Below are 25,720 nucleotides of genomic sequence, written 5' to 3'. Positions count from 1 at the left end.
TAGCATATGTAAGTACACTGTATTCAAGCAAGTGTACCTACATATTTATAATATCAATGAATTCATAAATAAAATGTTATTCATTTACAAAGTATAACTTTCGCAATATGTCCTCCACGTATCGTCGTAATCGTCCACTCTTCGACCTTGTTCGTAAAGGTTTATTCATACAGTAAGTAACTTTGCAATAGTTTAAAATCATGAGGCGAGATGCTACGTTCTATTTACGCTGATTGTTTCACGTGCCAAGGAATAATTTCCTGTTTCCTCGCTAATACGAAGCTACTCTCTTTCTATCTGATTTCGAAATATAAATAACATCGATGTAAGGGCCAATGGAAATTTAAGATCATTTTCCAAGAGAGCGCAACCCATTTGCAAGAGATTCCTCGGATTCCTTTGAGACTTTCGTTCTTCGGGACTAGTGTTACGCGATACGAATTTATGGATATATGAAACCAAGCAACGTAAATAGGGATAAGCAAGACTGAGGAATTCGATAGGACAAATCCATAGGAATCGTTGACACCGTCAAATATGTTGACGCCAGAAATCCAGGTGAGAAATTAAGACGCACTCAGATACTCAGATAGAATACAAATATAGCAGACATTGCTATAGAAGAATGGCAACCAATTGGACTCTAAGAGCTGCGGAGGTATTACTCTGATATTTACGATTCTGAAGACGTATGTATACATCGGTGTTGACAAATTGGAGGATCACGAATTCGTGTAAGGAAACTAAAATTCTTTCGGAATTTGTTGATCAGGTTCTGAAGCGAAGACAGATTATACGAGTTTGTATTAAACCTGTTTGTACTGAACACCAAGATAATACTGGAAGTAAAAGATAAAAAGGAAAATTATCGACAACGTTCATAGATTTTCGAAGAGCATTCGTGAACTCAGTATTATGGAAAAAGTTATTTGACGTGGGCTTGAGTTCACGAATGATAAGGCTGATAAAAAAAAATAGTATGAAAAAGCAATGACGTGGGTCAAGACAGCGGGTGGAATGAGAATAAAGGAGATGCGTGTCTCAGACTTGTGGAAGACTCATTGAGCAAGACTCTATATTCCTTACTCGTATACGATACTGATGACTTTTTCATAAAAAGGGGATATCAAAAAGTAAGCAAACAAATGGAACTGTTGCTGTTTGAGGACAATCTTCTGCTAACAGAAAATATATAAGATGATCAATGCGAATGAAGACGCAATATAAAAAAGCTGAAAACACGGAAATGTAAACATCTTTGAACTGTATGGAAAAGAAAAGAATTGGAAAGACTTTCTGCAAATTTTGATTATAAGGAACATATGTACAAGAGACAGGATGCTCGGCAAACTATACTCAAGCAAACAATAATAATAAAACTATATAACTTTGGGTCTAGAATAGAAGATGTATAAAAAAAGTTTATTGTTATATTTTAATATAATTTGTTATAAAGTATCATAGAAACGAAACATTGATTAATTGTAAATAATAAATTAACAATTGAAATTAAGAAATTAATCAAAATATATATATAACAAGGGCAAGAAATATATAATAGTGCTTTATATGTATGTAAAACATGCAATACGGAGAATCAAACAAATTTTTCATTTAACCCTCCGTCCAACCTAATTTTTAACCTTTGTTATGTATATCATCTGCATACTAAGTCGTTTAAGTTCAGGCACTTTTTTTAATTTTTGTATGTTTGAGAAGCCTCGAAAATTCTTAAATACCCTGCTTTCTAGAATATCATCCAGTAGTTTTAAAATAAAAATACTTCAATATTACTTTTTTTTAATCAATTCAGATTGAGTTAATTTTTATATAAGTATGCTACTTATATTAATTTTTATATTTTTACAATTCGTTGTAGCGATAATAAGTTCCCTGTCAATTTTTCTACACTTTTTACACATTCACTTAAATATCTAAACTTTGGAACCTATTACATTTAACCATATTACTATTTTCTATCAAAAACTTGCATCGTTATTTGAGAGTACAGGTTAACGTATTGCCGCAAATGACGGCTGTGGTCGTCATGAACAATTGCATTTAGTGTCGCCTACAAAAGAAATGTGAGGCAAAGGGTTAAATATATCAGATGTGTACGTTATTACTATAAGATAGATGTATAGATATTTTTCTCGTAAACGATGATAGAACAAGATGAAAGAGAAAAGATACAATAACATATATAAACATTGCAAATATAGAAAATTAACATACGTTGTTGTATCGCTTATAAAACATTGTATAAATTTTTCTTCTGCCATCCTTTCTTCGTATTTGTCATTTATGAAAAAAATGCGGACTAAAAATAACAAGAATATACTGTATATAATATCTATTCTATATTAGTTTAATCTTATTCTACATCACCAGCATTTACTTCTGCACATATAATTAATGCTGCAACGAGTTAAATGCATTACATCTTGCTATATATACCAAGAAACTTTTTTTTTTTTTTTTTGTAAAAGAATATAATAACTATAAATTACTTTCTATTAAGTTATTCTTTGTCATTTCAAAATAAATTATTAGATGAGCAATGCCATACTGTCAATGGTTCAGGATCAAAAATTTTTGTTTTAAGACATAAAGATTTGCTTTTGTTTTCTGTAATACTCATCTTGAATAATAATTTAAATTTTCAATTTCAGTTCCTGTTTTACATAACTTCTAATTACAATCTTCCTCCACCAATAAATTACATCGTTACAAACACTCCTCATTTTTCATTGGGCTTAAATTTTCTTCTTTTTTCTTAAACCTAGCATCTTTGATTATAGTGTCTGAAAGTAACTTATTCGATAAACTAGTTGAATTCATACTTGAAACTGTAAATTTTATTATACTATTCCTTGTTTCTTCTAATTTATCCATTGTATTATTGAACTTTTCATTCAATACTTTATAATATTGTCTTAATTTTAATTTTTGCATATCTTCTGAACAATGTACAAGTTTCATAAATTCATTATCTTCATCAGAGGAAAACGAGATATATGATTTCTTTTTATTCTTATTCATACATTCATTACTTCTTTCAAGAACTACATCTGATTTGTTCAAAGATGATGCTATATCATTTATATAACGTACATCTTTATTTATATTTGAAGATTCCGAATTAGTCTCAAGAGAATTATTTATACTATGTAGCTTTGTAAATTGTCTTTTTCTTGAATCACGCTTATTCTTAAGATTGCTTTTATTGGTACTAAGCTTTAATTGACTTTTATCATTTACTCTTTCTATTTTATTTTTAGCACGCGCTTTTGTCATACCTATTTTTTTATTACTTATTTCGCTATTTAATTCTTCTTCTTTTTCATGAAATTTTTCTTTTATTCGTAACATATGATTATTACGAGTTTTTACAGAAGTAGAATGAGGTTGAGAACCAGTTTTTGAAAATATAGATAAATTATCTGTAGAACAGTCACAGAATGAGATATTATCACACTTACAAAGCAAAACAGTAGTTTGGTCACTACCTGTGTCTTCAGTTACTGTAACAGCACGTAACATAGAAGTCGTATGCATTAATTTATCAGGTTGTGGAAGGTTATTAAACTTATCACCATTTTGTAATTGGGCAAATTTTGTAAAAGAATCACTTCTACCTAATTTACTTTTATTATTGACACTTTTATATTTTTGAATATCAAAGTTGGACAGTCTTTTTAATAAAACCACTGGATTTAAATTTCTAAAATTGTTCATAGTGTTAGTAGATTTTGTATAGTTTTGAATTTCGATCTCTGATAATTGTTTTAAACGAACCTTTGAATTTATGTTTAATGCCATATTACTTAGCCTCTTATATTTTTCAATATCGCGTTCTGACAAACGTGATAAACGAACAACTAAGTGTTTCATATTTGTCATTTTATTTAATCGTCTACGTCGTTGATTACTAATTCCTGATAATTCAATTGTATTTAAATTGTTAATACTTTTTATTATCTTCTTTGATCTTTTATATTTTGCAATATCATCTTTCGATAATCGTGTTAAACAAACTACTGGATTAAAACTTTGTAATTCTTCTAATTTCTTATATTCTTTTGTATTTATTTTTTGTAAACGATTTACGGATTTATTAAATTTGGTTTGTTTATTTATAGATACATTAGCTGGTAGAGATCTATTTACATATTTATCAGTGCCACTTTTTACTAAATGTTGGTCTATCACTGACTTCTTTGTAATTTTATCATTTATAGTCTTGAATTTTGGTACACTTTTCTTCCATTTACGTTTCTTATGATTAGAAACACTAAATTGGCTATTATTCATTAGTTTATTATATGTGGAAAAGCAACTCATTCTTCTTTTCTTACTAATTTTAAATTTTTTTGATAACTTACATTCAAAATCTAATGCAGGATGTAAATTTTGTTTTGAATTAGATATTATACTTCTGTTATTACTTTTCATGCTAATAAGATCAACAGGTGAATCTCTACCAGTATATAATTTCTTCCGATGTCCTATTTTTGTGGGACTATCTTCGAACTTAAAGCTTTCTTCTGTCAAGTGAATTTGATAGTCATGTGGTGATTTCGTATTTGATAAATTTTGTTTAATGTAAGAATCTCTATTAATACCATCATGAAATGTACATATTTGCTTTTCATGTCTATTAATTGTTTCTGACAACATATCTGTAGCAATATCTGCATATATATTTCTTTGTGTTTGTGTCGTATATTCTTCCTCATCCGTATCTTTTTGTGTTAACACGTGATTTGACATTTCACAAATCTTAGGAGAATATTGCTGTTCATCACTACCATTAGTCTCCAATATATTTTCATTACTGTCTCCGTTATTCTCTTTGCATATTTTATTTTGTATTACATCGATATCTTGTATCTTTTGAAAACTTCCTATTGAATTATATTTTGCTCCTTCTACAATAGCCATTGTTTCTACTTTATTAGTTGTGTTCATATTTGATAAAATATAAGCAGCAGTATCAACAGAACTACTAGAAGACTTATGATACGATGATTCTTCGCTTGTTAAAGATAATTCAATATTCAATTGTTTGTCTTTATTTACATAAAGTTCTTTATAAGGTAGATAACCTGTATTTACCCAATATTGTACCACACTTAATGGTTTACACATAGGCTGCTTTATCGTTTCTACTTTTGTTTTCTCCTCCTTAGAGAATGCTTTTCTACATGGTTTTAATGTAAAGATATTCAACTCAGTTTCATCAGATTCCTGAAATAAAATATATTACAATTACTACTATTATTATGAAAAGAAGAAACTCTTTAGTAAATATCTATGTAATAAAAAAAAAATAGAAATTATACATACTCTTTCTGAATATTTAAGAAACAATTCATTCCAAAATTTTTGTCTCTCTTCTATGACAGTGGGAGATATTTTAAAGGTTGAATAATGTTTAAAACCTGTGATTCTGAAATATACATATAATACATACTTAATCAAAATAATTAGAAACAGTTAAATACAAAAGATATAAATAATATAAATAATATACTGCATACAAATGTAAAATTCCATATATTGTTTATATGTATATCATTCTTTTATTATATTTAATATACTACCTTATAATTATACATGTTTAGCTAATACATATTCAATAATGCTATAAATACAAATAATAATGACAAATAATATTTATATATCATGCATTAAAATACTAAAACAAATGTAATGTTAACACTTAATTAATTACTATGAAAAGATTTATATGCCTTAAAGATCAAATTAAAAATGTTGCACTAATATATAATTTAAAAAATAAAATTATTATATGCCTGTTTTATATACCATACTCTTAATTGTATTTAATAACTTCACTTGTTTGTTAGAATTTAAGCTTTTTCTTCAAAACCATTATAGAGAGATACTTATTTGCTGCTTTTTTAATTAAAATGTTAATTTTTCATTACTTGTATAGCTGCTAAAGTTAATAACTCAACTTTGAGTAGTATGGCAAATTTATATTTTTACGAACACAACAGAAAAAGATACACTATAAAATACTAAATTATAGTTGCTTAACATTTAACATATTCCATTATCAAAACTATTAAATCAAATATTATTATTAAGCATTTGCCAATGCTTTTACCTAGACATAATATTATCGTAAAACAGACTTTTTTACTTGTATTTATAATAATGTGTATTTTGTGCTCTGTTTATGTTTGTATTATTATATATAAAAGAGTAAGATATTGCAAATACAGATCCATATAAAAGAAATGATGTAAGTTTGTTTACTACTGTATATTTTGACATATTAAAAATATAAGTCAAATTATGAACATAAATATTAAAAAACTATAAAATATGACCATATAATTGTTATATTTTGTTATTTCTATTGTTATTCTTCTAATTTATACTTCTAAATCATATAGATGTTATGATAAGCACAAATAGTTTGAAATAAATTTAATAATCAATGAACACTTAATACTATTATACTAAATATTAATTGAGGAAACAAAAACTAAAGATTATAGGGATACTGCTTGCAAAACCTACGCATTAATGTAACAATCACTTTTCATATTAATTATATCTGTCAAATCATAATATTAACCTATACAAATATTTACGTTACCTTCCAACACCTTCATTATAAGATAATGAAAGCGAGTCGTTACTAGAAATCTTTTTACTTATTTTATTTGCCATAGCGTATACCGTTGAGCTTTTCTTTAAATATCATGAAAATTAGTAAAAAAATATCGGATATCATGATAACTAGATGTAATAAAACCAAAATACGTATGTAAATATATATAGTCACTGTATATCTAAGGGTGACATCTATTGCATTAAGGATTCGAATATGACCTAATATAGTTAAAATTTAATACATATATATATATATAAAAACATTTATACGAAAATATACACATATTCAATAACAAATATATATCAAAGTAAGTACTTACGTTATAATTTATGTACTTTTTCATTGTTCATCATAGAAAACGAAATAAGAAGAATTAGATAGTTTTAGGATATTTTCAAGTAGGAGTTAAAATAATTTATAAATTTTACTGTTATGTAATGAAATTTTAATAATTGTATTAGATATTTTTGTAATTAGGCGAAACTATAATCTGGTTCATTTATATCATGATGTACATGTAACTAAATATATATATATATTTTTTTTTACAGATATATATGAAGCACGATCATATAGATAGGTCTGGACGCTAGTTAAGGAAAACCGTCTAAAAATTAAATTACGTCTAATCATAAAAGATCAACATGAAAGATCAACATAAAAGATCAATAAAGTTCGCGTTCTTGCAAGACAGACAAAAATGAGGAGATTGTATCTATCTCTATCTGAGCATACATAGTATATCACGCATGCGCAGAACCATACCTTCATGTCTTCCATGTTGATTTTTCACAACTAGTCACGATTCAATATTAGAACGATTTTCCCTAGCAAGTGTCGAAATCTGTTTATAAGTACAGTACGTACAGCTACTGATACGTAAATGGGTAAGCATACTTAAAAAATAGAATCGAATTCGGTTGTGGGAGAGAGGTCACTTCCCTCGTTTCATGACAATGAATTTGATCATCACCTGTGCGAATTTTTGTGGCGATATTTCTGCCCCGTTATAATATCAATTTGTTGGTCTTGTTGATAGAAACGATGCGAAAACACTTCATTCTTGAACAAGGTAAGCGTGTATCGAGAGCATGTGAATGCTCATCTGTGCGAACCAATCAGGTGTCATCTGTGCGTTTCACTCATTGGTCGAAGCATGGATAGAAGTCAATATGGCGTCAAAGTAATATGTAAAATACCCTTAAAATGCTCGATTTTACATAGTGATAACTTTTGAACCAATGGATTCCGTAGATTCTACACGTGGAGAATCACAAGATTGCGAATAAAAAAATAAAAAGTTTTACGAACCTTAAAGTAAAGTGTAACCAGAGAGGTTTCTCTATTTCCTATATGACAATTGTTGTCATAAGACAAGCTGTTATAATTCTTACTTTACTAATTTATTATTTTATATCTTAATTTATCAAATTCATGACTAATATAAGATACAAACCACTTATTTAAGTTGAAAACATATATTCTTTATTACAATATAGATTTTTCTTTACAAATACGTAAATTGAGTTGTATGTTGTTGCTTGATCTGATTAAAGTAAATTATTTGTAATTCTGTGATAATTTCACAAATTGTATATTAATATATAGTATAACTGTATTAGTATATGAGTAGTTTATAATTTATATTATGTATACAATTTTAATAAAAATATTATAAATGATTTAATTAATAAAAACATGTTGTATATACTTCTTCTTGTATTAATCTGACTATTTTAAATAGTGTTAATGAATCGATAAGAACTTTTATGAACATTTTGAATGCACATGATTTTTTGCGTTGAAAATCAGTCTAGAGGTACAAGATGGGCGCACTAGGAAATAGCAACTAGCGACAGCGACCTTTCGTGTCCTTAAAACATCAGTTTCTTGTAAGCTGTGGGCGTGTTAGTTGGTTTTTTAGAGACGTCTGATCTGATCATTGGTTTCTGTCTCATTAAATTCGAGTTTGTTCCAACAATTTTGACAAGGTAATAGTTAAAATAAATTATGTAATTTTATAAAGTAATGCATCATAAAGTAATATAAATTTTGCTGTCGCTTTGATGATTATAACCTTAAGAATTTGTATACTTTAAGTAACTTTTTCTATATAATTGTAACTATCGATAGAAGTTCCAACTTTTACTTATTCTTTTCATTTAATAGGGTTTTACTTAATTTTCATTGTATGTATGTTTTATCACATGGATCCTATTCAGGAATACGTAATTTTATAACAAATATATGGCCAGAATAACGAATATCGCTTTGACCTTGAAACAATAAATGCTTTTAAATTGCTTTCTAAAAATTCAGTACCATGTTTGAAAATAATCTTGAATCATTCTTATACTTTATAATATTCGTATAAATTTCTTTTCCAAAATTGTTTTTTGTTTATTCTAGATACAATTAAAATTTCGGTTAATATATTTGAGATTAACTATTCTTTCTTTTGTTTAATCTATATTAGCATTTTATATAATTTTTTATGTATTCATAAAAGTGTAATGATAGCGTATAGAGTATTTTTTGGAATTAACTGTATAATAACTAATAAAAATAGAAAATATATACAAATCATAAAGTGGGTGTCATAATGCTTTAATTTACATTTATGAATTTTTATATTTTTGATGATTAATATATCAAACATTTGTTGTTTAGTTTGTGCAAATTCATTATTCCTTGCATATGTGCAATATGACTACAAAGATATTTAAACTATATTTAAATTTTATATTGTGCATAAATACTTTGTTATTAAAGTGTACAAATTTTATATGGATAAATAATAATGACATAATAGATAGATTATAATGAAATTAAATATTAACCCACAATTTCTATAAAAAATATATTTTTGTTTAGATATACATATGTACTTTGATTCAATTTTGCATTTTTAAATTTTATGATTACATAGGTAATATATAAGTCTTATGTGAATCTTAAATGTAGCATATATTAAAAAATAGTACGAAAATTAAATTTATATTTCAAATAAATATTCCTTAGCTTTTTCATTGAAATAATTTTTAAGACATAGTAATTTTCATATATATAAAAAAGACGTTGTCTTTCCTTTAATATAACGTTATTACATCTGGAATATCATAAATTATAATAGAAATATGAAATTAAGCTTATAAGAGATACGAAATTGGTTGTCGTATAAAATAAAAATTCAAGTTATACATAAATGATAATATGAATATATATTATTGTAATAAAAACTTAACGTCGTATCTTTGTTACGAAGTATACATATTTTCGTACGAATTGACAAAGATTGTTATATTTTTAATGAATTTAATAACTTTTATACTCAAGAGAAAGGAAATTTTACTTATAATATTGTTAGGAAATGTGAAGTGATTAGATTACTCATCTTATACAAAAAAGTTTACTTGGGGGAACGAATAATAAAAAGTATATCGGTATGATATTTCAAATGCCACTTTGTAACGAAGAAGTTATATAATATAATAAAATTATATGTGTACGTATGTGTGAAATTAATTCACTTTTTTAATTGGACATTTTATTGACCTATGAATAAATTGTAATATATTAAATTCTAAAAAAAGAATATCGAACATATAATTTGAAAAATACATGTTTGTGGTCGAAATATCATATTATAAAAGCATTGATATTCTGGTGATATTGGATAATCTTCTATAGTAAAGATTATCATGGATTATGATTTCTTCCGTCTAAAAAGAGAAAAATAATGCATGTATTACTTGTAAATCACCGCGTTATAGCGATGCTTTACGTCATGAAATACGATTCCATAATAAGTTTATATCACCAATTGCTTCAGTTGTTGAACTGAAGATTAGTTAATGAAACTTTAATGACACGGTCTTTATGAAATTGTATGTGTGACACGATTTATAACACGCCACTATAGCGTGATGATTTTATCATCGCGCGTAATTAATCTCCTGTTTTAAAATTAAATCTAATTTAATTGATAACTGTAAATCAGATATGTCCTTATGTGTTTGCTGATAATTATTGAAAAAATTACTGATATTCAATAATTAATTATTTCAATGAATTTATAGTTATATCATTTAAATACAAAAGTAAATACAATAGTTAACAATTTCCCTGCTAATATATTTTACACAATTATTTTAATATTAAATATGAATTTTTTATATCCAAACTACGATGTTTTTTTTTTTAATAAATTAGTGCGATAATAAATTAAATGCGAAAAGGTATGCGTTTCCTTAATTTTTCGTATTTCTCAGAAATTTATTAAAGATTTACCGAATGTAAATTTGTATTTTGTACGAAATAGTATAAATTTATATATTTATGCTATATTATTGTACATTTTTGAGTATTTAAATAATAGTGATGTTAGAAATATCATTTCTAAATCTCTAATTGAAATATTTATTTCTATTACTATAAACTTATTTCACCTGAAAGCATTTTATTAATTTGAAATAGGTATTATACCTGTCTTAAGCACAAAAGTAAAGATAAAGAAGATAAATGGATACGCTCCATCGTCAGAAAGTTTGTGGGTACCTATACATACTTGTTTCTAACTACAGTAAAATACCAATAGTTAGTAGTTAATAAAAACAAGGAATCTACGAAACAGTTATTAAAATCACGAAATAAGAAAGAAACTCGATATCAAGAGAAAAAGCACTATAGATCGAATTCCGTTGTTCGATATGATCGTGACCGAAATATGTATGTATGTAGGTCCTGGCGTACAGTACTCACAATAAAATATGGTACAAGAAGTTATATTTTCATTTGGGAACACTTTTCCTCTGAACGAATAGAAGATATTGTAAAAATCGATGGAGCGTATCAGAATATAATACTGTTCGGATTACATCTAGTTTAGAACATAAAGAAACGAGATGGTTATTTTGACGAACAAGATGTGTAGTAATATGAAACTTTCTTTCTTAGTAGTATTACTACAATTGAGTTAACGCTACGGTACAACAAAAAAAAAAAAAAAAAAGAGAAAAGTTAGTTCCAGTGTTACGCTATATTGTCAAAATTTGCTTTAGACATGTTATATAGATACGTTCGATTAATTATAAAAAATACAACAGACACGCATCACGAAAGTTCATTAAACAAATTCATTAATATAGAATGTCTCATTTAAATCGATTCCTGCGAATATCTTTAAAACTGATCGAAAATGTTTCGGATAAAAATTGAGAAATTTTTAGAAACACATAATTTAGTAATTGAGTAATTTATATGTCGGTGGACATGTATAGGACATATGACTTATATAAAACATGTTATTTTTCGAATCATTTCATCGTAGGTAATCTTCACAAAAGTTCATCAAGATCATCAGACAATTTCGATATTGCATTGACAATGTTTATCTTATCCTGTTAAGTTTAATTTATTGCTGCAGAGTTTAGTGTCACACGATTGAAAATTACTGGTCTTTATCAATAATAAATTGCTACTAACTTATTTATCGATAAAAATCTAATTTAGTTTCAGTGAATGCTTTCGATGAAATAAATGTCTAAACAATTATATAAACATTTACTTTTCAATGAGATTTTTGTTCTCCCTTTTCATTTATTTGCAAAGTGGAATTAAATATGAAATGCCTATTACGCTATATTATTATTATTATAATTATTCTGATTATTAATTAGTCTTTAATCTACTTGTTTTAATAATTTCATTAAACGTTCCGTTCGAACAAAGTGAGGATTTGTTTTCGTTGAAAACTAGATTACATTAACTTGAAAAATGTTTGTTTAATGAACCATATAATATTTCATAGAAATATGACAGTAAAAATGAAACAAAAAATATATACGTGCATATACACATATTTTGTTATCAAACATATTATGTTGTTTTTATTTCTTAAGTTCGTAATTGTTAAAGCATCGTATAATTCGGTTAATTAAAGACTCCAGATATTTGCAGACGATGGCGGCGAGTGCAGACGGATGATATACGTACATGTGTATTACGTAAAAGCTAATATCTTTATTTGATTGTTCACGTTTGATTTTTATTAATTTGTATTGATTAATTCGTTTAATTAATTTATTGCTTGATTAATTGTATATTAATATCAATTCTTTTATTTGATATTGTAATTGAAGATATTGATAAGATATAAACGAATGATAGAAGAAATACAAATATTTCTTAACTACGATCGATAATTATTAGGTTAATAACGTTTATGTACTATCTGAACGTTGCGTGAATCGCACATTGCATCATTTGATGTGTGTTTTCTGCATTCCGTACAATAGGCTGTGTAAAGCTTAATACTGAAAGTTATTACTTCAATTTTTTAAGTACAATTTTGGCAACATTTGCTTAGAAGAACAACACACGCATTGTATGTTTTATTTATTTGAATATAATTTAAATTTCCTGTATAATCTAATAGTAAATTAAATATACAAAGAGACTGCTTAAAATTGTACGAAGAATCAGCTTGATATAAAACTTTCGTACGTATAATGTGTTTCACGTGGCTAAGACAAGCTATCTAAATCTACGAGACATGGAAAAAGATATCGTAAGATAAATTCACAAACATTTTCTTTATCTTTACAACTTTTACTTTATTCGATTAATTTTTGATACTTTTTATACGACTAATGAAACGAAAGAACGCAGTTGTATGGAAATTATAATTCTTTTGAATAAATGAATTAGAATGTCGTCGTTTGAATTTTGCCGCACTTGCTGTATGCACTGGTACCGCCATCGTCTAAGACGTCCATTGGACGTTTTCGATTCCTCTACCTACTTCCGTTTGTTCCGAAACTTCCGTTGCTTAAGCGACAAGCAGTTTATACCTTGTACATCAACGAATGCAGTCAGACGTAGGCTCGCTGTCATCGAGCCAGTATTGCAACTAATTCCTGTGTCCTCTTTATTTGCGCAGCCTACCAAAATGGTCTGGGTTACCATCTACGATAAGGTATTATTGTGGACAACTGTTTTGCAATGGTTTTACTTTATGTGTTGCCACAGTTTTTTTTTTTTTTTTTCTTTTTAACTTCGATTTTCTGTCGCACGTATATTATTATTTCGTTAGCTTAGGCCATTACACGAGTTACGCTGAATGTTCGCGAATATGTGAAACTCTGTTTATATGAATGAAATGTTACGTGACTCATTCTTATGCTTCGCAGTCGCTACAAGCTCGCAATATTATTATGTGTTTAAGAGTAAATGTTCCGTGGAATTGTCTCGTATGAACAGGAATTTCCTATTCACTGAACGAAAAATCACAGATAATGTGCTTCTACGAACGAACTTGTTTTTCGATAGATTCATATAAACGAAGTTTTACCGCAGTATCCGATACGACTAAAAATTGTTATCGAATTTGATCGTAGCTAAGTACACCGTTGTCAAATGTAACAAATTATAAATAATATATTTGCATTGTGTTTCCTTTTTTTGCATGCGATCTTTTCGCTTTATTTTAACTTTTAAAATTTAAAAGTCACTATAGCATTTGGCATAATCTTCGTAATTAGAATTTCTAATTTACGAAAGTTAATACGTACGTTAATTGGCAAAAATTTTCATATTTCAAAAGTTTAAACTGCTTAGGAAGTTGAATCGTGAGAAATTCTATTGTAGATATTATTCACAGACAACAAAGAGTTATGCGTAATTCTTATCGAATATCACGATCGTGAAAGATAATATAATGTTAGCAAACATTTTTGTCTTCGAATTTATCTCAATGCAATGATTCGATGATATTTTCCTTTTTATATTTTCTGCGATGTTTTCCTTTTTATTTAATTCGTTTTGCTTGTTTTATAATATCTCAATAATAATCGAAAGTAAATAATTATCGAACAAACGTGATAAGTATTTAGAGTTAACTTAGTTCTCGCATGACTTGTATCTGACCTGTGCTATGTGTGTTATTCGTAGTATGAATTTTAATGTTTGCATTTTTTCACATAGAATAGTTTCTAATGTATTCGTTAGAAATTGACTTTGAACGTTCTTCATTTTTTTAAGTATGTTAATTTATGTTTCTATAAGGTATATTACAAAACTTTAGAAGCTCGTTGAATTTTGTAACACAAATTCCAGCAATATGGCTAATATTGTTTTGTTATCGTTGAATCAACAAATTCAAGATATGTAGAAAATTAAACATCTAAGTGTACTACTTATGTGTTTATTAACTTCTATGTTATATAACTTTCAATAACTTAGTAGTATCTTTCTTCAAACCAAAATACTCTCTCTATAACCTTTTAGTTTTTGTACAAATCATATCTCTGTGCTTGTCAACAAAATGGACTCTGTGTTCATTGTTATTGAGTTAATCTGTTTCTGGTACTATATATACAAGATTTGTAACAGGATATATACATATAATGAATGTATATTACAAGTTTCAGCGAATATATTACCACATTTACTGCTATTGGCACATACGTTGCGTATTTAAAATTTACATAGTTGATAAGTAGCCTCTCAATAATAACTACTGACGCAGTTGTTAAATTTTTTAGTTCACGCATTTATTATAACGAAAATATGTAGAGAGGCAAACAAAATCGTAAGAAACGAAGCGAAAACAAATGTTATTAGTTAAACTAAAGATATCTCTGATAAAAGATATTCTGGCGAGAGATAGCCATATTTTAGTAATAGCGAATATGTTAAGTATTCTTTGCTGAATAATGCAATTATTTTAGTTTGCTTCTGAGCCGATCCGTATGGATGGAACTTTTTAAGCGAAATTTCATCCGCTTCTCGATCAGCTAGAGAGCTAAAATTTGAAACACATAACATAGTATCATTTCAAAAAATCGACGATTTTCTTTAGCTCACTTTTCTGTTTCTTTTTCTTCGTTTGTAAACTAATGCTCTATTTATAGCTTTGTTGTATTCGCATTCATATCGGTATCGCCACTTTAACGAAAATTGATGTAAAATCGATTTTTAACCCTATCTACAGTACCTATACATATCTATGGATAATTATTTACAAAGAGGCACACCTCCTCGATCTTGATGAGCTTGAAATACGTTGTCGAGGTCATCGTTCCGAACAGCTTTTCCCTATATACGTAAATATTCACAAAGAACTTCAATTAATTATTTATATGTAACCTACCCTAAACTAAACCCATTGATGCTGATCGTTTTTAATATAAAAATAAAGAAAGATAAATCAATGGGTTATATGTAAATTGAATTAGATTAATATTCGATCAGCGCGAGGTGGCCGGTAACGCTGTTATAACTTAATTTTTATGTCATTGATTTCGTAAGTGTAATCGTAAATTCGATTACTACCATTTAGTATTATATATACAATATATTGACAAACATACTTTCCTGTATAAATCAAAAACTAAGGACGTTAATGGATTATCGCTAGGTTGGCTGTGGGACACGTTTATACATATTTGAACGGTGATACTCAGCTCGAGTGCTGATTCTAATTATTATTAGTACGTACGTGACGAACAGGTAGACAAGACGTACGGAACTTGCGAACGAAATTACCATAGTTGGTTATATCGTAGAACTTTTGTTTCGTCGCCGGTATAATTTTGTTAATCGAATAACTGCATTTTTCGATACGATGGTGGAAATATTTTCCGGTTACATATTATCAATTACGATACGTAGCGATAAATTTAGTAATTATAAATCGTAATATATGTATTTATTTCTCGCTAATTAGCCTTAATTTAAACAATACAAATACATAACATTGAAAGTGTGTATATTGTGATAAGTGTTCTTGGTTGTATATCTGAGAACTTAAAATCGAGTGATCGCGACGGTAACATGTACAAGAGAAGGTTGTGCGGAATGATGACAATATGTTTCAAGGTAATTCAAATCGATAAGAATAAATGTCTCTGAGTAAATATTAATTACCACGGTATGTGATACAAATAAGTAAATGTATAGCAGTAATATAATGTAAAGTTTGGAAAAGAGACCATGGTTGGAAAGTACTGTGTGATAATAGTCATTTATTATACTAAACTATAATACTTGAATAAATAATGCTTGAAGTTTACTGTGACTTTCATTTTTCTTGTGCACAACCTAATATTATGTCCACGAAAGACACGATTCTGTACGCTCATGGTTCTAAAGATTCCATAGATGTAATTGAAAATTGAATACATCTTCTATATTGTAACGTTTCAACGATAAAACTAGAAACATTTCCTGTACATTCATGGTTCTAAAGATTCCATAGATGTAATTGAAAATTGAATACATCTTCTATATTGTAACGTTTCAACGATAAAACTAGAAACGTTTCCTGTACATTCATGGTTCTAAAGATTCCATAGATGTAATTGAAAATTGAATACATCTTTTATATTGTAACGTTTCAACGATAAAACTAGAAACATTTCCTGTACATTCATGGTTCTAAAGATTCCATAGATGTAATTGAAAATTGAATACATCTTCTATATTGTAACGTTTCAACGATAAAACTAGAAACATTTCCTGTACACTCATGGTTCTAAAGATTTCATAGATGTAATTGAAAATTGAATACATCTTCTATATTGTAACGTTTCAACGATAAAACTTGAAACGTTTCCTGTACACTCATGGTTCTAAAGATTCCATAGATGTAATTGAAAATTGAATACATCTTCTATATTGTAACGTTCCAACGATAAAACTAGAAAACTTGCACAATCTTTCTTCATATCTATAAAAAAAAAAAAAAAAATCATAAGATTTTGTGAAACAAATTGAAATAACTATCGGTCCCCGAAGTTTTGACATTTCAATTAGAGACACTCTGTGTATCATTTTGGTCAGCAATAAATTACACGTGTTCGCGGTAAACACTTGGTTTTTGCCTACTGGGTTAAACTAAAACTGAGAACGTAAACATTAGTGGTGATCGCTGCGTCAAAATGATAGCGTTGTTTCAAAGTTTTCCTTTTTCAGTTAGTGCGACGACGTCAAACTGCTCATACGAGAAGATATTTAATACTGCGTGTTTCGATATCGAAATTTTGTGCAATTCAGAACAATGGGTCGTGGTAAAAAATTGAGTGATTGTGAAGTAGCAGCAATTCATAATTTACGCGAAGGAAACTGTTCTATTTCTAAAATTGCGAAACAATTAAATCGTAGTCGGAAAGTTGTATACAATGTTTTAAAAAACGCAAAGGAGTATGGAAAGACAAAAAGCAAAGATCGTCCGAAATTAAAAGCCGATCGTCAAGGACGTGCGACTTTAACGACTGCATCAAATTCTACTGCTATTGCGAGAGAAATTGTAGCAGAAGTTGGTGTGAACGCTAATGTGCGTAATGTACAATGTATTAGAAAAGAATGTAAATACGTAAAACGTCAAAAATCGATCACCACCACTAACGAGGCAACGCAAAGAAGCACGTTTACTATTTGCTAAAAAGTTGTATGCTTTTGAGAGAGAAAAATGGCGAAGAGTTATCTTTAGTCAGAAAAAGTGATAGAACATAGATTTTAACTTGCCGACTAGAAGGTGTGGGCTGGCGTTGGGTACTACGGAAACACTGAGATTAAATTTACAAGTGGAAAAATGAAGAGTTCAAATTGTATTACTTTGATAGACGAACAATTGAAGAAATATATTGTAATCATTGCGAGCACAAACTTTATTTTCCGATAGAATAATACAAGTATTCGCAAAGCAAAATCAAAAGAATACCTCAGAGAGCAAATTATCCAAGTTTTCGAATGAAATTGTTCGATGGTGGTCGCACTAGGACTTGACTCAGACGGGGCCACTTTAGAACCGCAATTGAACCATAGAACGATGGTTGGACTATGTTCGGACAGAGCGACACGCCGACCACTTGCGACCACTCGCGGCTATTCGCTACTACTCGCAACCATGCAAGTACAAAACACGATAGAATAGAGACGAGTGATTCGCGTGTGTTCTGCGAATGGTTGGCGTGTCGTTCTGTCCGAACATAATCCAACCACCGTTCTATGGTTCAGCTGCGGTTCTAAAGTAGCCCGTCTAAGTCAGTAAGCGAGTTGAGCCTCTGCGAAAGATCAGTACATGTCAAGGGAAGATAATTTCACAGCCTTGAAAAATTAAAAAAATGCATCGAGCAAAACTGGGTATCAAGCCGGAAGTTTGTTAAAAAATGATTTAAATATTTGCCAATGTATGACGTTTAATGACGTTTAATTGCTTATAAAAGCAAACGTTCGAGCTACGAAATAATATTTTTCTATACATATTAGGCATTTAGGCGTTCGATTTTTCGTTATTTTTCAATACGTATTGTAAAATAAAATTTTCTTGCAATAAACGTATTCAAACATATCGAAATAATACGCTATTCTTATTAAACGGTATAAAAGTCGAAAGCAATGTTGTTTCAAAAGTTAAGAATATTTATATTTATATAGCGCGCTATCTTTTTGTCGCAAAGGATTATATGTATGACGTGACAAACTAATAGATGCATGTCAAGAGAACTTTACTTTTCTTTAAGAGCGTACATTTTTAAAACGTTTATCTTGTAACCATGTTATTTTCAGTGCCAAGTGAACTTTGAATGAAACTTTTTACTAAATTAGCATTTGCATTTCTCATTTCGATTAATCTCAGCATCTATACTAATTAGCGTGCGATAAATATCGATGACAATTATTATTATTCATTCAAACTAAAGGGTTTAAAAAGCTATTTTCTATTATTGGCGTATGTGCAATTTCAGTAAGTGTTCGTAAATATTCGGATTTGATTGAAAAATGCAATACAGTTGGAAACATGATGAAATTAACTTACTGAGCTTACAACAAAATGTAATTTTCTAATAAATTGTAAGCAGTCTTGTCCTTAACACGGTCTGTATCGTGTGAAGGACTATGAAGGTCAAGATAATTAGCAGAAAGTTTTTCTTCAGTTAAGATAAATGTAAAAGGAAGTCTGATGCTCGATGAAATTGATATTTTTCTCCTAAGACAATATTTTAGCATAAGTACATCTTAACACGATCTATTTAAACTTGAAGGCCACCAGAATGCTTATTTTTCCTTGTGCACTTTGTAGATACTAACAAAAAAAAATTAGCGTTTCTTTATTGCTAGTATTAACTGTTTATCAATTAACAAAGACTAATTAATAACATTACTATTTATTTGTTTAACGTGAAATTATGTTATAACTAAAGCAACAAATAATTTGAAATAATCACAAGATGAATCATTATTATCATTGTATACGTACCTACTAGTTTTAGATAACCAATTCCTATGATTTTTGTATTATACGTGTATTAGCTTTGATTTGGATTCATTGCATTCTTTGAGCGATTTCTCTTGAAGAATAAAAGCATGAAACAATGGAAAATAAATTTCCTTAGTAAATACATGTTTTTTAATGAATGAGTTTAATTTAAAGTAATATATGCTAAGCTGGTTTCCCCATGCTAAGCATGGGTTAGGTTGTGATCATGGACAACCATCTTACCGACAATGATGAACGTTTGCCTGTCGAGTTATCTGTAACTCTAAACGACAAGCCTTAGATAGAAGTGTTCAAAAAAGTATCAAAACGTAGTATGCTGTTTACAACTGACGAGAATGTACACATTTTGGTGGAAACAAAATGTTTAGAAATATTTGTTATTTTCAGTAACTGATAAATTTTAGAATCTTATAATTTATTTTATAACTTATATCTAGTATATGGTTAAAAATTCTTCGTTTAGATGAATATCATATTCATTTTTTATTCCCTTAAAACAAATTAATTATGGTTTATATTATAATATATTTTAATTTAGTTTTAAGCTAAATAATTATTCAAATGTATGCGAGCTTAGTTCATCTACGTACGATATACGGTTTATACCGGTTTTATAATATATACTCTATTTAATGTTTCGCACGCAATTGTTTCCCAAGCTATAGGTCGTTTTAAAAAATGTTATAAATAAAATAAAACTTACCCTGTTTCGAGAAAGGGAGAGGATCTTATCTTGGCCATAAATGTAGATGGATGCACTTCCATAATTTCAAGGTGACGGTAAAAGAATAATTTTGGACGTCGATACGATTATTTATTCTATCCCCAAATGATAGCTTGACACTTCTCAAAGCGATAGAACTAATTCTTCTAACTTTCTTGCATTCTCTTAAAATCACAAGCGGATTGACAATTCCATTAGGAATATAATGCACTATGATAAAGCAGATGGTTAGCACGAAAGGAAGCTCGCGTAATACTATCCGCGATAACACTGATTCCTTCGAAGCAACTGTAACAGAAACTGAGATCTGCCTAGCAGCAGATTATAGATAAGAATAAGGAGGAAAAAAATAAAAATAATGACATATCGCATCATTAGTGTGATTTCGATTCATGTTTACACCCTAATGGACGCACTACTCCGGTAAATCAAATCTTGGAGATGTCCAACGAAGGTATTTTGAATGGCAATAAATAACGTTGAATAACTTTGGAACACCAACATTATAGATCGATAAATTCGCTACGAAACGGGATATACGCCTACCTAAATAAAAACATATAGTTTCGCACAGAAAAACAAAGGTCACCTTGAAATTAGAGAAGTGCATGCACCTAGAGGAGATTTGTGACCACCGTAAGATCCTCTTCAAATGGAACATCCTGTATGTATATATATATATGTACATAAGTAGTTATGATACTTTAATCTCGTGTTATGCATACCTCGATAGAATGGAGGCTTGTAGTTATAATCAACCTAAATTTTATAAAGTGTGTCTATTGTTTGCTTTGCCATTTTAAACAGATCTTTATGTTAATAGTTAAACGAATTTCCCTGATATTGTATAATAATAATTTTGTTTGCACAGTTTTATGTAAACATCACTTAAAATTTAAATTCATCGATATTATGATAATAAGATGTAGTAGTTTATAGATTCCTGTGTAAGGGTTAGAAGACATTCCCTTTATGTTTTAACCATGCTTTAAAGACACAATTCCATATGAAAGAATTACGCCTTATGAGCACCTTTACAGCTTATATAATATTATAATAGTAATCGCATTTACTTGCACATATTAGATTTTATTTGCTAATTAAGAAACAAGTATGTAGTGCTTTTTAGACAATTTTTTGCGTAGTAACTACTTTTATAGTTAAATGTTACGCAGAGTTTAGCGATGCTTTAAACTATTAAATGTTTGAATTGTTTTTAATAATCTTGAAATATTTCCCATGAAAACAGAATTAAATTTAATCGTTATATGTATCTTCGCAGATGGCTGGAAAGCCGAACACGCAAGTTTTGTACGCTCAAAGCCATTTAGATCATATGTGTGCCTTGGACATCGACAGCCATGCATCGTTCATCCGTCTTTCGGGAATTATTTGCACGATCGGACCGGCCTCAAGATCCGTCGAAACTCTCGAAAAGATGATTGAAACGGGCATGAATATCGCTCGATTAAATTTTTCTCATGGCTCTCACGAATACCACGCTGAGACTATTAGCAACGTACGAAAAGCGCAGAAGAACTTATCCAGTCGATCAGGCATTAACGTTCCTGTAGCGATTGCTCTCGATACAAAAGGTCCTGAAATTCGTACTGGACTTTTGGAAGGCGTACGTAACTCATTTATTTATTCGTACATTTGATCATAATACAGTAATTCAAAATATTTCAAGATCTTTCAAGATCTTTCAACAGCACTACCGCACAATCACACATAAATTATGAAAATAAAAAGTTTAAATATTCAGAAATATTCTGACTATTTATAATATCCTCGTCGAGAAATTTTTTAATGAAAATATGTAGTGTGATAGGATTTTTCACGCATTCTATACCGTGTAAGACCTAAAATTAACATATAATACCTAATTGTTTATTACTTTCTCAGGGTGGATCTGCTGAAGTCGAATTACTTAAGGACCAAACGTTTAAATTATCTACCGATAAGGCATACATGGAAAAAGGCAATGCAAATCTTGTTTACGTAGATTACGAGAATATTTCTAAAGTATTGAAAGTTGGAAGTCGCGTTTACGTTGACGATGGTTTGATTTCCCTCATAGTTACTGCAGTCAGTACGTGTCGTTTCTCTACGTATATTCTTCTTTCCCCTTCTATGTTTAAAAAATATACAATTTTAGTGGATTTTGATTAAAATGTATTGAATATTTTAGATCCTGATGTGATTGTAACTACTGTTGAAAATGGTGGAATGTTAGGTTCTCGCAAAGGTGTCAATCTACCTGGATCACCGGTAGATTTGCCAGCTGTTTCTGAAAAAGATAAATCTGATTTGCAATTTGGTGTTGAACAAGACGTTGATATGATCTTTGCGTCATTTATAAGAGATGCTAAAGCTTTAACGGAAATTCGCGCAATTCTTGGCGAAAAGGGAAAGAACATTAAAATAATATCCAAAATTGAAAATCAGCAAGGAATGACAAATCTTGATGAAATTATCGACGCTTCTGATGGTATCATGGTAGCGCGTGGTGATCTTGGTATTGAAATACCACCAGAAAAAGTATTCTTAGCACAGAAATGTATGATCAGTAGATGTAATAAAGTTGGGAAACCAGTAATTTGTGCTACGCAAATGCTTGAGTCTATGGTGAAGAAACCACGTGCAACTAGAGCTGAAACATCGGATGTAGCTAATGCTATACTTGATGGTGCAGATTGTGTCATGTTATCAGGTATAAATTATTTAATTACTATATTATTAATTCATAATAAGCGATTATCATCTATATATAATTTCTTAATTAATCTGTTAAATTTTTACATATTAGTATTTACATAAATATGTAATTATTTATTGTTTCAATAGGTGAAACTGCCAAAGGAGATTACCCACTAGAGTGTGTGCGCACAATGGCTAACATCTGTAAAGAAGCGGAGGCTGTAATTTGGCAGACACAAATTTTCCAAGATCTTTCTCGCAAAGCATTACCACCAATTGATGCTACTCATGCTATTGGAATCGCTACTGTAGAAGTATCCGTAAAATGTGCAGCTAGTGCTATTATAGTAATCACAACTACCGGCCGTTCAGCGCACATAGTTGCAAAATACAGACCACGTTGTCCAATTATAGCAGTAACTAGATTCCATCAAGTTGCACGACAAGCGCATCTTTATCGTGGCATTTTGCCCCTTTATTATGAAGGTACTAACTAGAAAATAGTATATTACAGGCTTTGAGATTGAATTAAGATTGCTAACAAGGTATATTTTACATAAATAAATTGTTAGGAAGAGAAATTAATGAAGAAGTGATGAATATATTGAATTCCTATGGTTAACATTATTATTAAACTTGAATTTTTTTATTCAAAAGAAATGTACTAAATAATCCAACTAAATGACGTTTACTAAGTAATGTAAAATAAAACTTTTCTATTAAGGGTATAAATATAATTTAAATATGAAAACTTTGTATATAATTATAATAATTATTTTATTTTTTTTTTGTTTCTTATGTGTAGAAGCGCCATTAGCTGATTGGGTGAAAGACGTTGATGTACGCGTCCAGTGTGGTTTGAAATTCGGCAAAAGCCGTGGTTTCATTAAATCTGGAGATTCAGTTGTAATAGTCACTGGATTGAAGCAAGGCCCAGGATTTACGAATACAATTCGTATTGTGTACGTAGACATAGAAGTTCCCCGAGATGATGATGCATGTACTATACGTAGTGATACAGATAGTTATGAATCTATTATGTAATTTTTGCATTTATTGTATGCAGTCCATTGATATCAATTGCTAATTTATTTCGCTTGCACTTTGCAAAAATACAAATTTATTACATTATATGTGCCCATTTTAACAGAGTTTGCTAAACAGAAGAAAATTGTTGGTCTAATTAACATTTATGTATTTGGCTTTGTTAATAACGTTTTGTGTATTAATATTATGCTGTGTATTAATAATATATTTCAATATTTTCACGAAAGTGAAGAATATTTTTCAGAAAACATGCAGTGAATTTTCAGTTTGTATAAAAATATATCGTTCTGCTTAATGAAATAGAAAATAGTTAAAAAATAATATTATCTACTTTTAAATTATAAATTGCATTAAATAGATTTGTTTCAGTTTGCATTAATGTTTTCTATTTTATTATCGTAATCTAAACTCATGAAAATTTTTCATCGGAAAAAATCATTATCTGTTTTAATTATCAATAAAGTAAAATTTGAAAAAATCGGGTCATATTGATATATTTTTGGGTGTACTTTATTTTAGCGAGGGCTAATATATCAAAACATATCTTATATTTGTCCTAGTAACGATCGTATTTATTTTAATTCTTAGCAGTCTCCAACGAAAATTTTGAATCATTAATAGATATTTTATTAAAAAAGTGTGATTTAATTTCCATTAATTTTTTATACTAATAATTTCATTGAATATATAGATTCACAAATAATAATTAAAAAATTGTTTGAAATGTACTATAGCAAACTGTACATACTGAAAAGTACTAAAATGTAAATGTTTTTGTCTTACCTTTTGTGTTCTTAACTGTTGTATTTTTACTTTTAACGAATTAAATTTCATATTTTTTATTTTTTACTCTTAAAAACTCATGATATAATTTTAATATTTATTTTTCTTTTTTTAGGACGGTTGAATAGATGTACACTGGCTGTATTGTAAAGAACAGGAGATACTAAATAGCTTTAGATTTTGGAAATATAATATGTAACTTACACTGTATGATGATGTACGGTAAACTTAGTAAAATCATTGAAAGGATAACAAACTAAAGATGCCAGTAGCCGCAGTATTAATGTCATTACAATGTACCTCCATATAAATACAGCACACCAAAATGTATATATATATACATATGTATTTACATACGTATACATATATGTAAATGCACATATACATATACACAATCCTGTTGTTCAATAATAAAGTACAATAATTATTTGAAATAGTAAATTATTGAAACTTGAATTATTGTTCGCCAAATGAAACGTTATGCTTAATTCTTTATCTCCAATAGGAAGCATAAATAAAGAAATTTATTTTA

General features: G+C 28.8%; 2 protein-coding genes and 2 long non-coding RNA genes across 8 annotated transcripts; 2 read left to right on the top strand and 2 right to left on the bottom strand.

Annotated features, from left to right (window-relative positions):
* Window positions 1–1,790: 1,790 nt before the first annotated feature.
* LOC139989685 (uncharacterized) lies at window positions 1,791–21,302 on the bottom strand. Of its 4 annotated transcripts, none has more exons than XM_072008192.1 (4): window positions 20,638–21,302; window positions 5,350–5,452; window positions 3,111–5,250; window positions 1,791–3,065 (listed from the first exon to the last, which is right to left on the bottom strand). In XM_072008192.1, exons 1-4 carry the CDS (start codon window positions 20,697–20,699, stop codon window positions 2,728–2,730), a joined length of 2,643 nt encoding a protein of 880 aa, XP_071864293.1. In that variant the 5' UTR covers window positions 20,700–21,302; the 3' UTR covers window positions 1,791–2,727. The 4 variants fall into 4 exon arrangements, with proteins under 4 accessions (XP_071864293.1, XP_071864294.1, XP_071864295.1 ...); XM_072008193.1 differs by lacking the exon at window positions 20,638–21,302 and adding an exon at window positions 7,418–7,543; XM_072008194.1 differs by lacking the exon at window positions 20,638–21,302 and adding an exon at window positions 6,972–7,000.
* On the top strand, window positions 7,829–8,233 carry LOC139989703 (uncharacterized). The gene is made up of 2 exons (XR_011800388.1): window positions 7,829–7,952; window positions 7,987–8,233. It is a non-coding gene; the product is annotated as an uncharacterized lncRNA (long non-coding RNA).
* LOC139989692 (pyruvate kinase) lies at window positions 8,486–25,720 on the top strand. 2 transcript variants are annotated; one of them, XM_072008207.1, is made up of 8 exons: window positions 8,496–8,643; window positions 13,593–13,628; window positions 21,941–22,285; window positions 22,564–22,750; window positions 22,850–23,371; window positions 23,506–23,844; window positions 24,164–24,320; window positions 25,304–25,720. In XM_072008207.1, the coding sequence occupies exons 2-8, from the start codon at window positions 13,602–13,604 to the stop codon at window positions 25,314–25,316; spliced, it is 1,590 nt and encodes a 529-aa protein (XP_071864308.1). In that variant the 5' UTR covers window positions 8,496–8,643; window positions 13,593–13,601; the 3' UTR covers window positions 25,317–25,720. The 2 variants fall into 2 exon arrangements, with proteins under 2 accessions (XP_071864309.1, XP_071864308.1); XM_072008208.1 differs by lacking the exon at window positions 13,593–13,628 and having other exon boundaries at window positions 8,486–8,643.
* LOC139989704 (uncharacterized) lies at window positions 15,477–18,679 on the bottom strand. Its single transcript, XR_011800389.1, has 2 exons — window positions 17,337–18,679; window positions 15,477–16,836 (listed from the first exon to the last, which is right to left on the bottom strand). It is a non-coding gene; the product is annotated as an uncharacterized lncRNA (long non-coding RNA).

Source organism: Bombus fervidus, chromosome 8 (assembly GCF_041682495.2).
Source record: "Bombus fervidus isolate BK054 chromosome 8, iyBomFerv1, whole genome shotgun sequence".
Taxonomy (NCBI): domain Eukaryota; kingdom Metazoa; phylum Arthropoda; class Insecta; order Hymenoptera; family Apidae; genus Bombus; species Bombus fervidus.
This window is presented reverse-complemented; position numbering and strand designations above follow the sequence as displayed.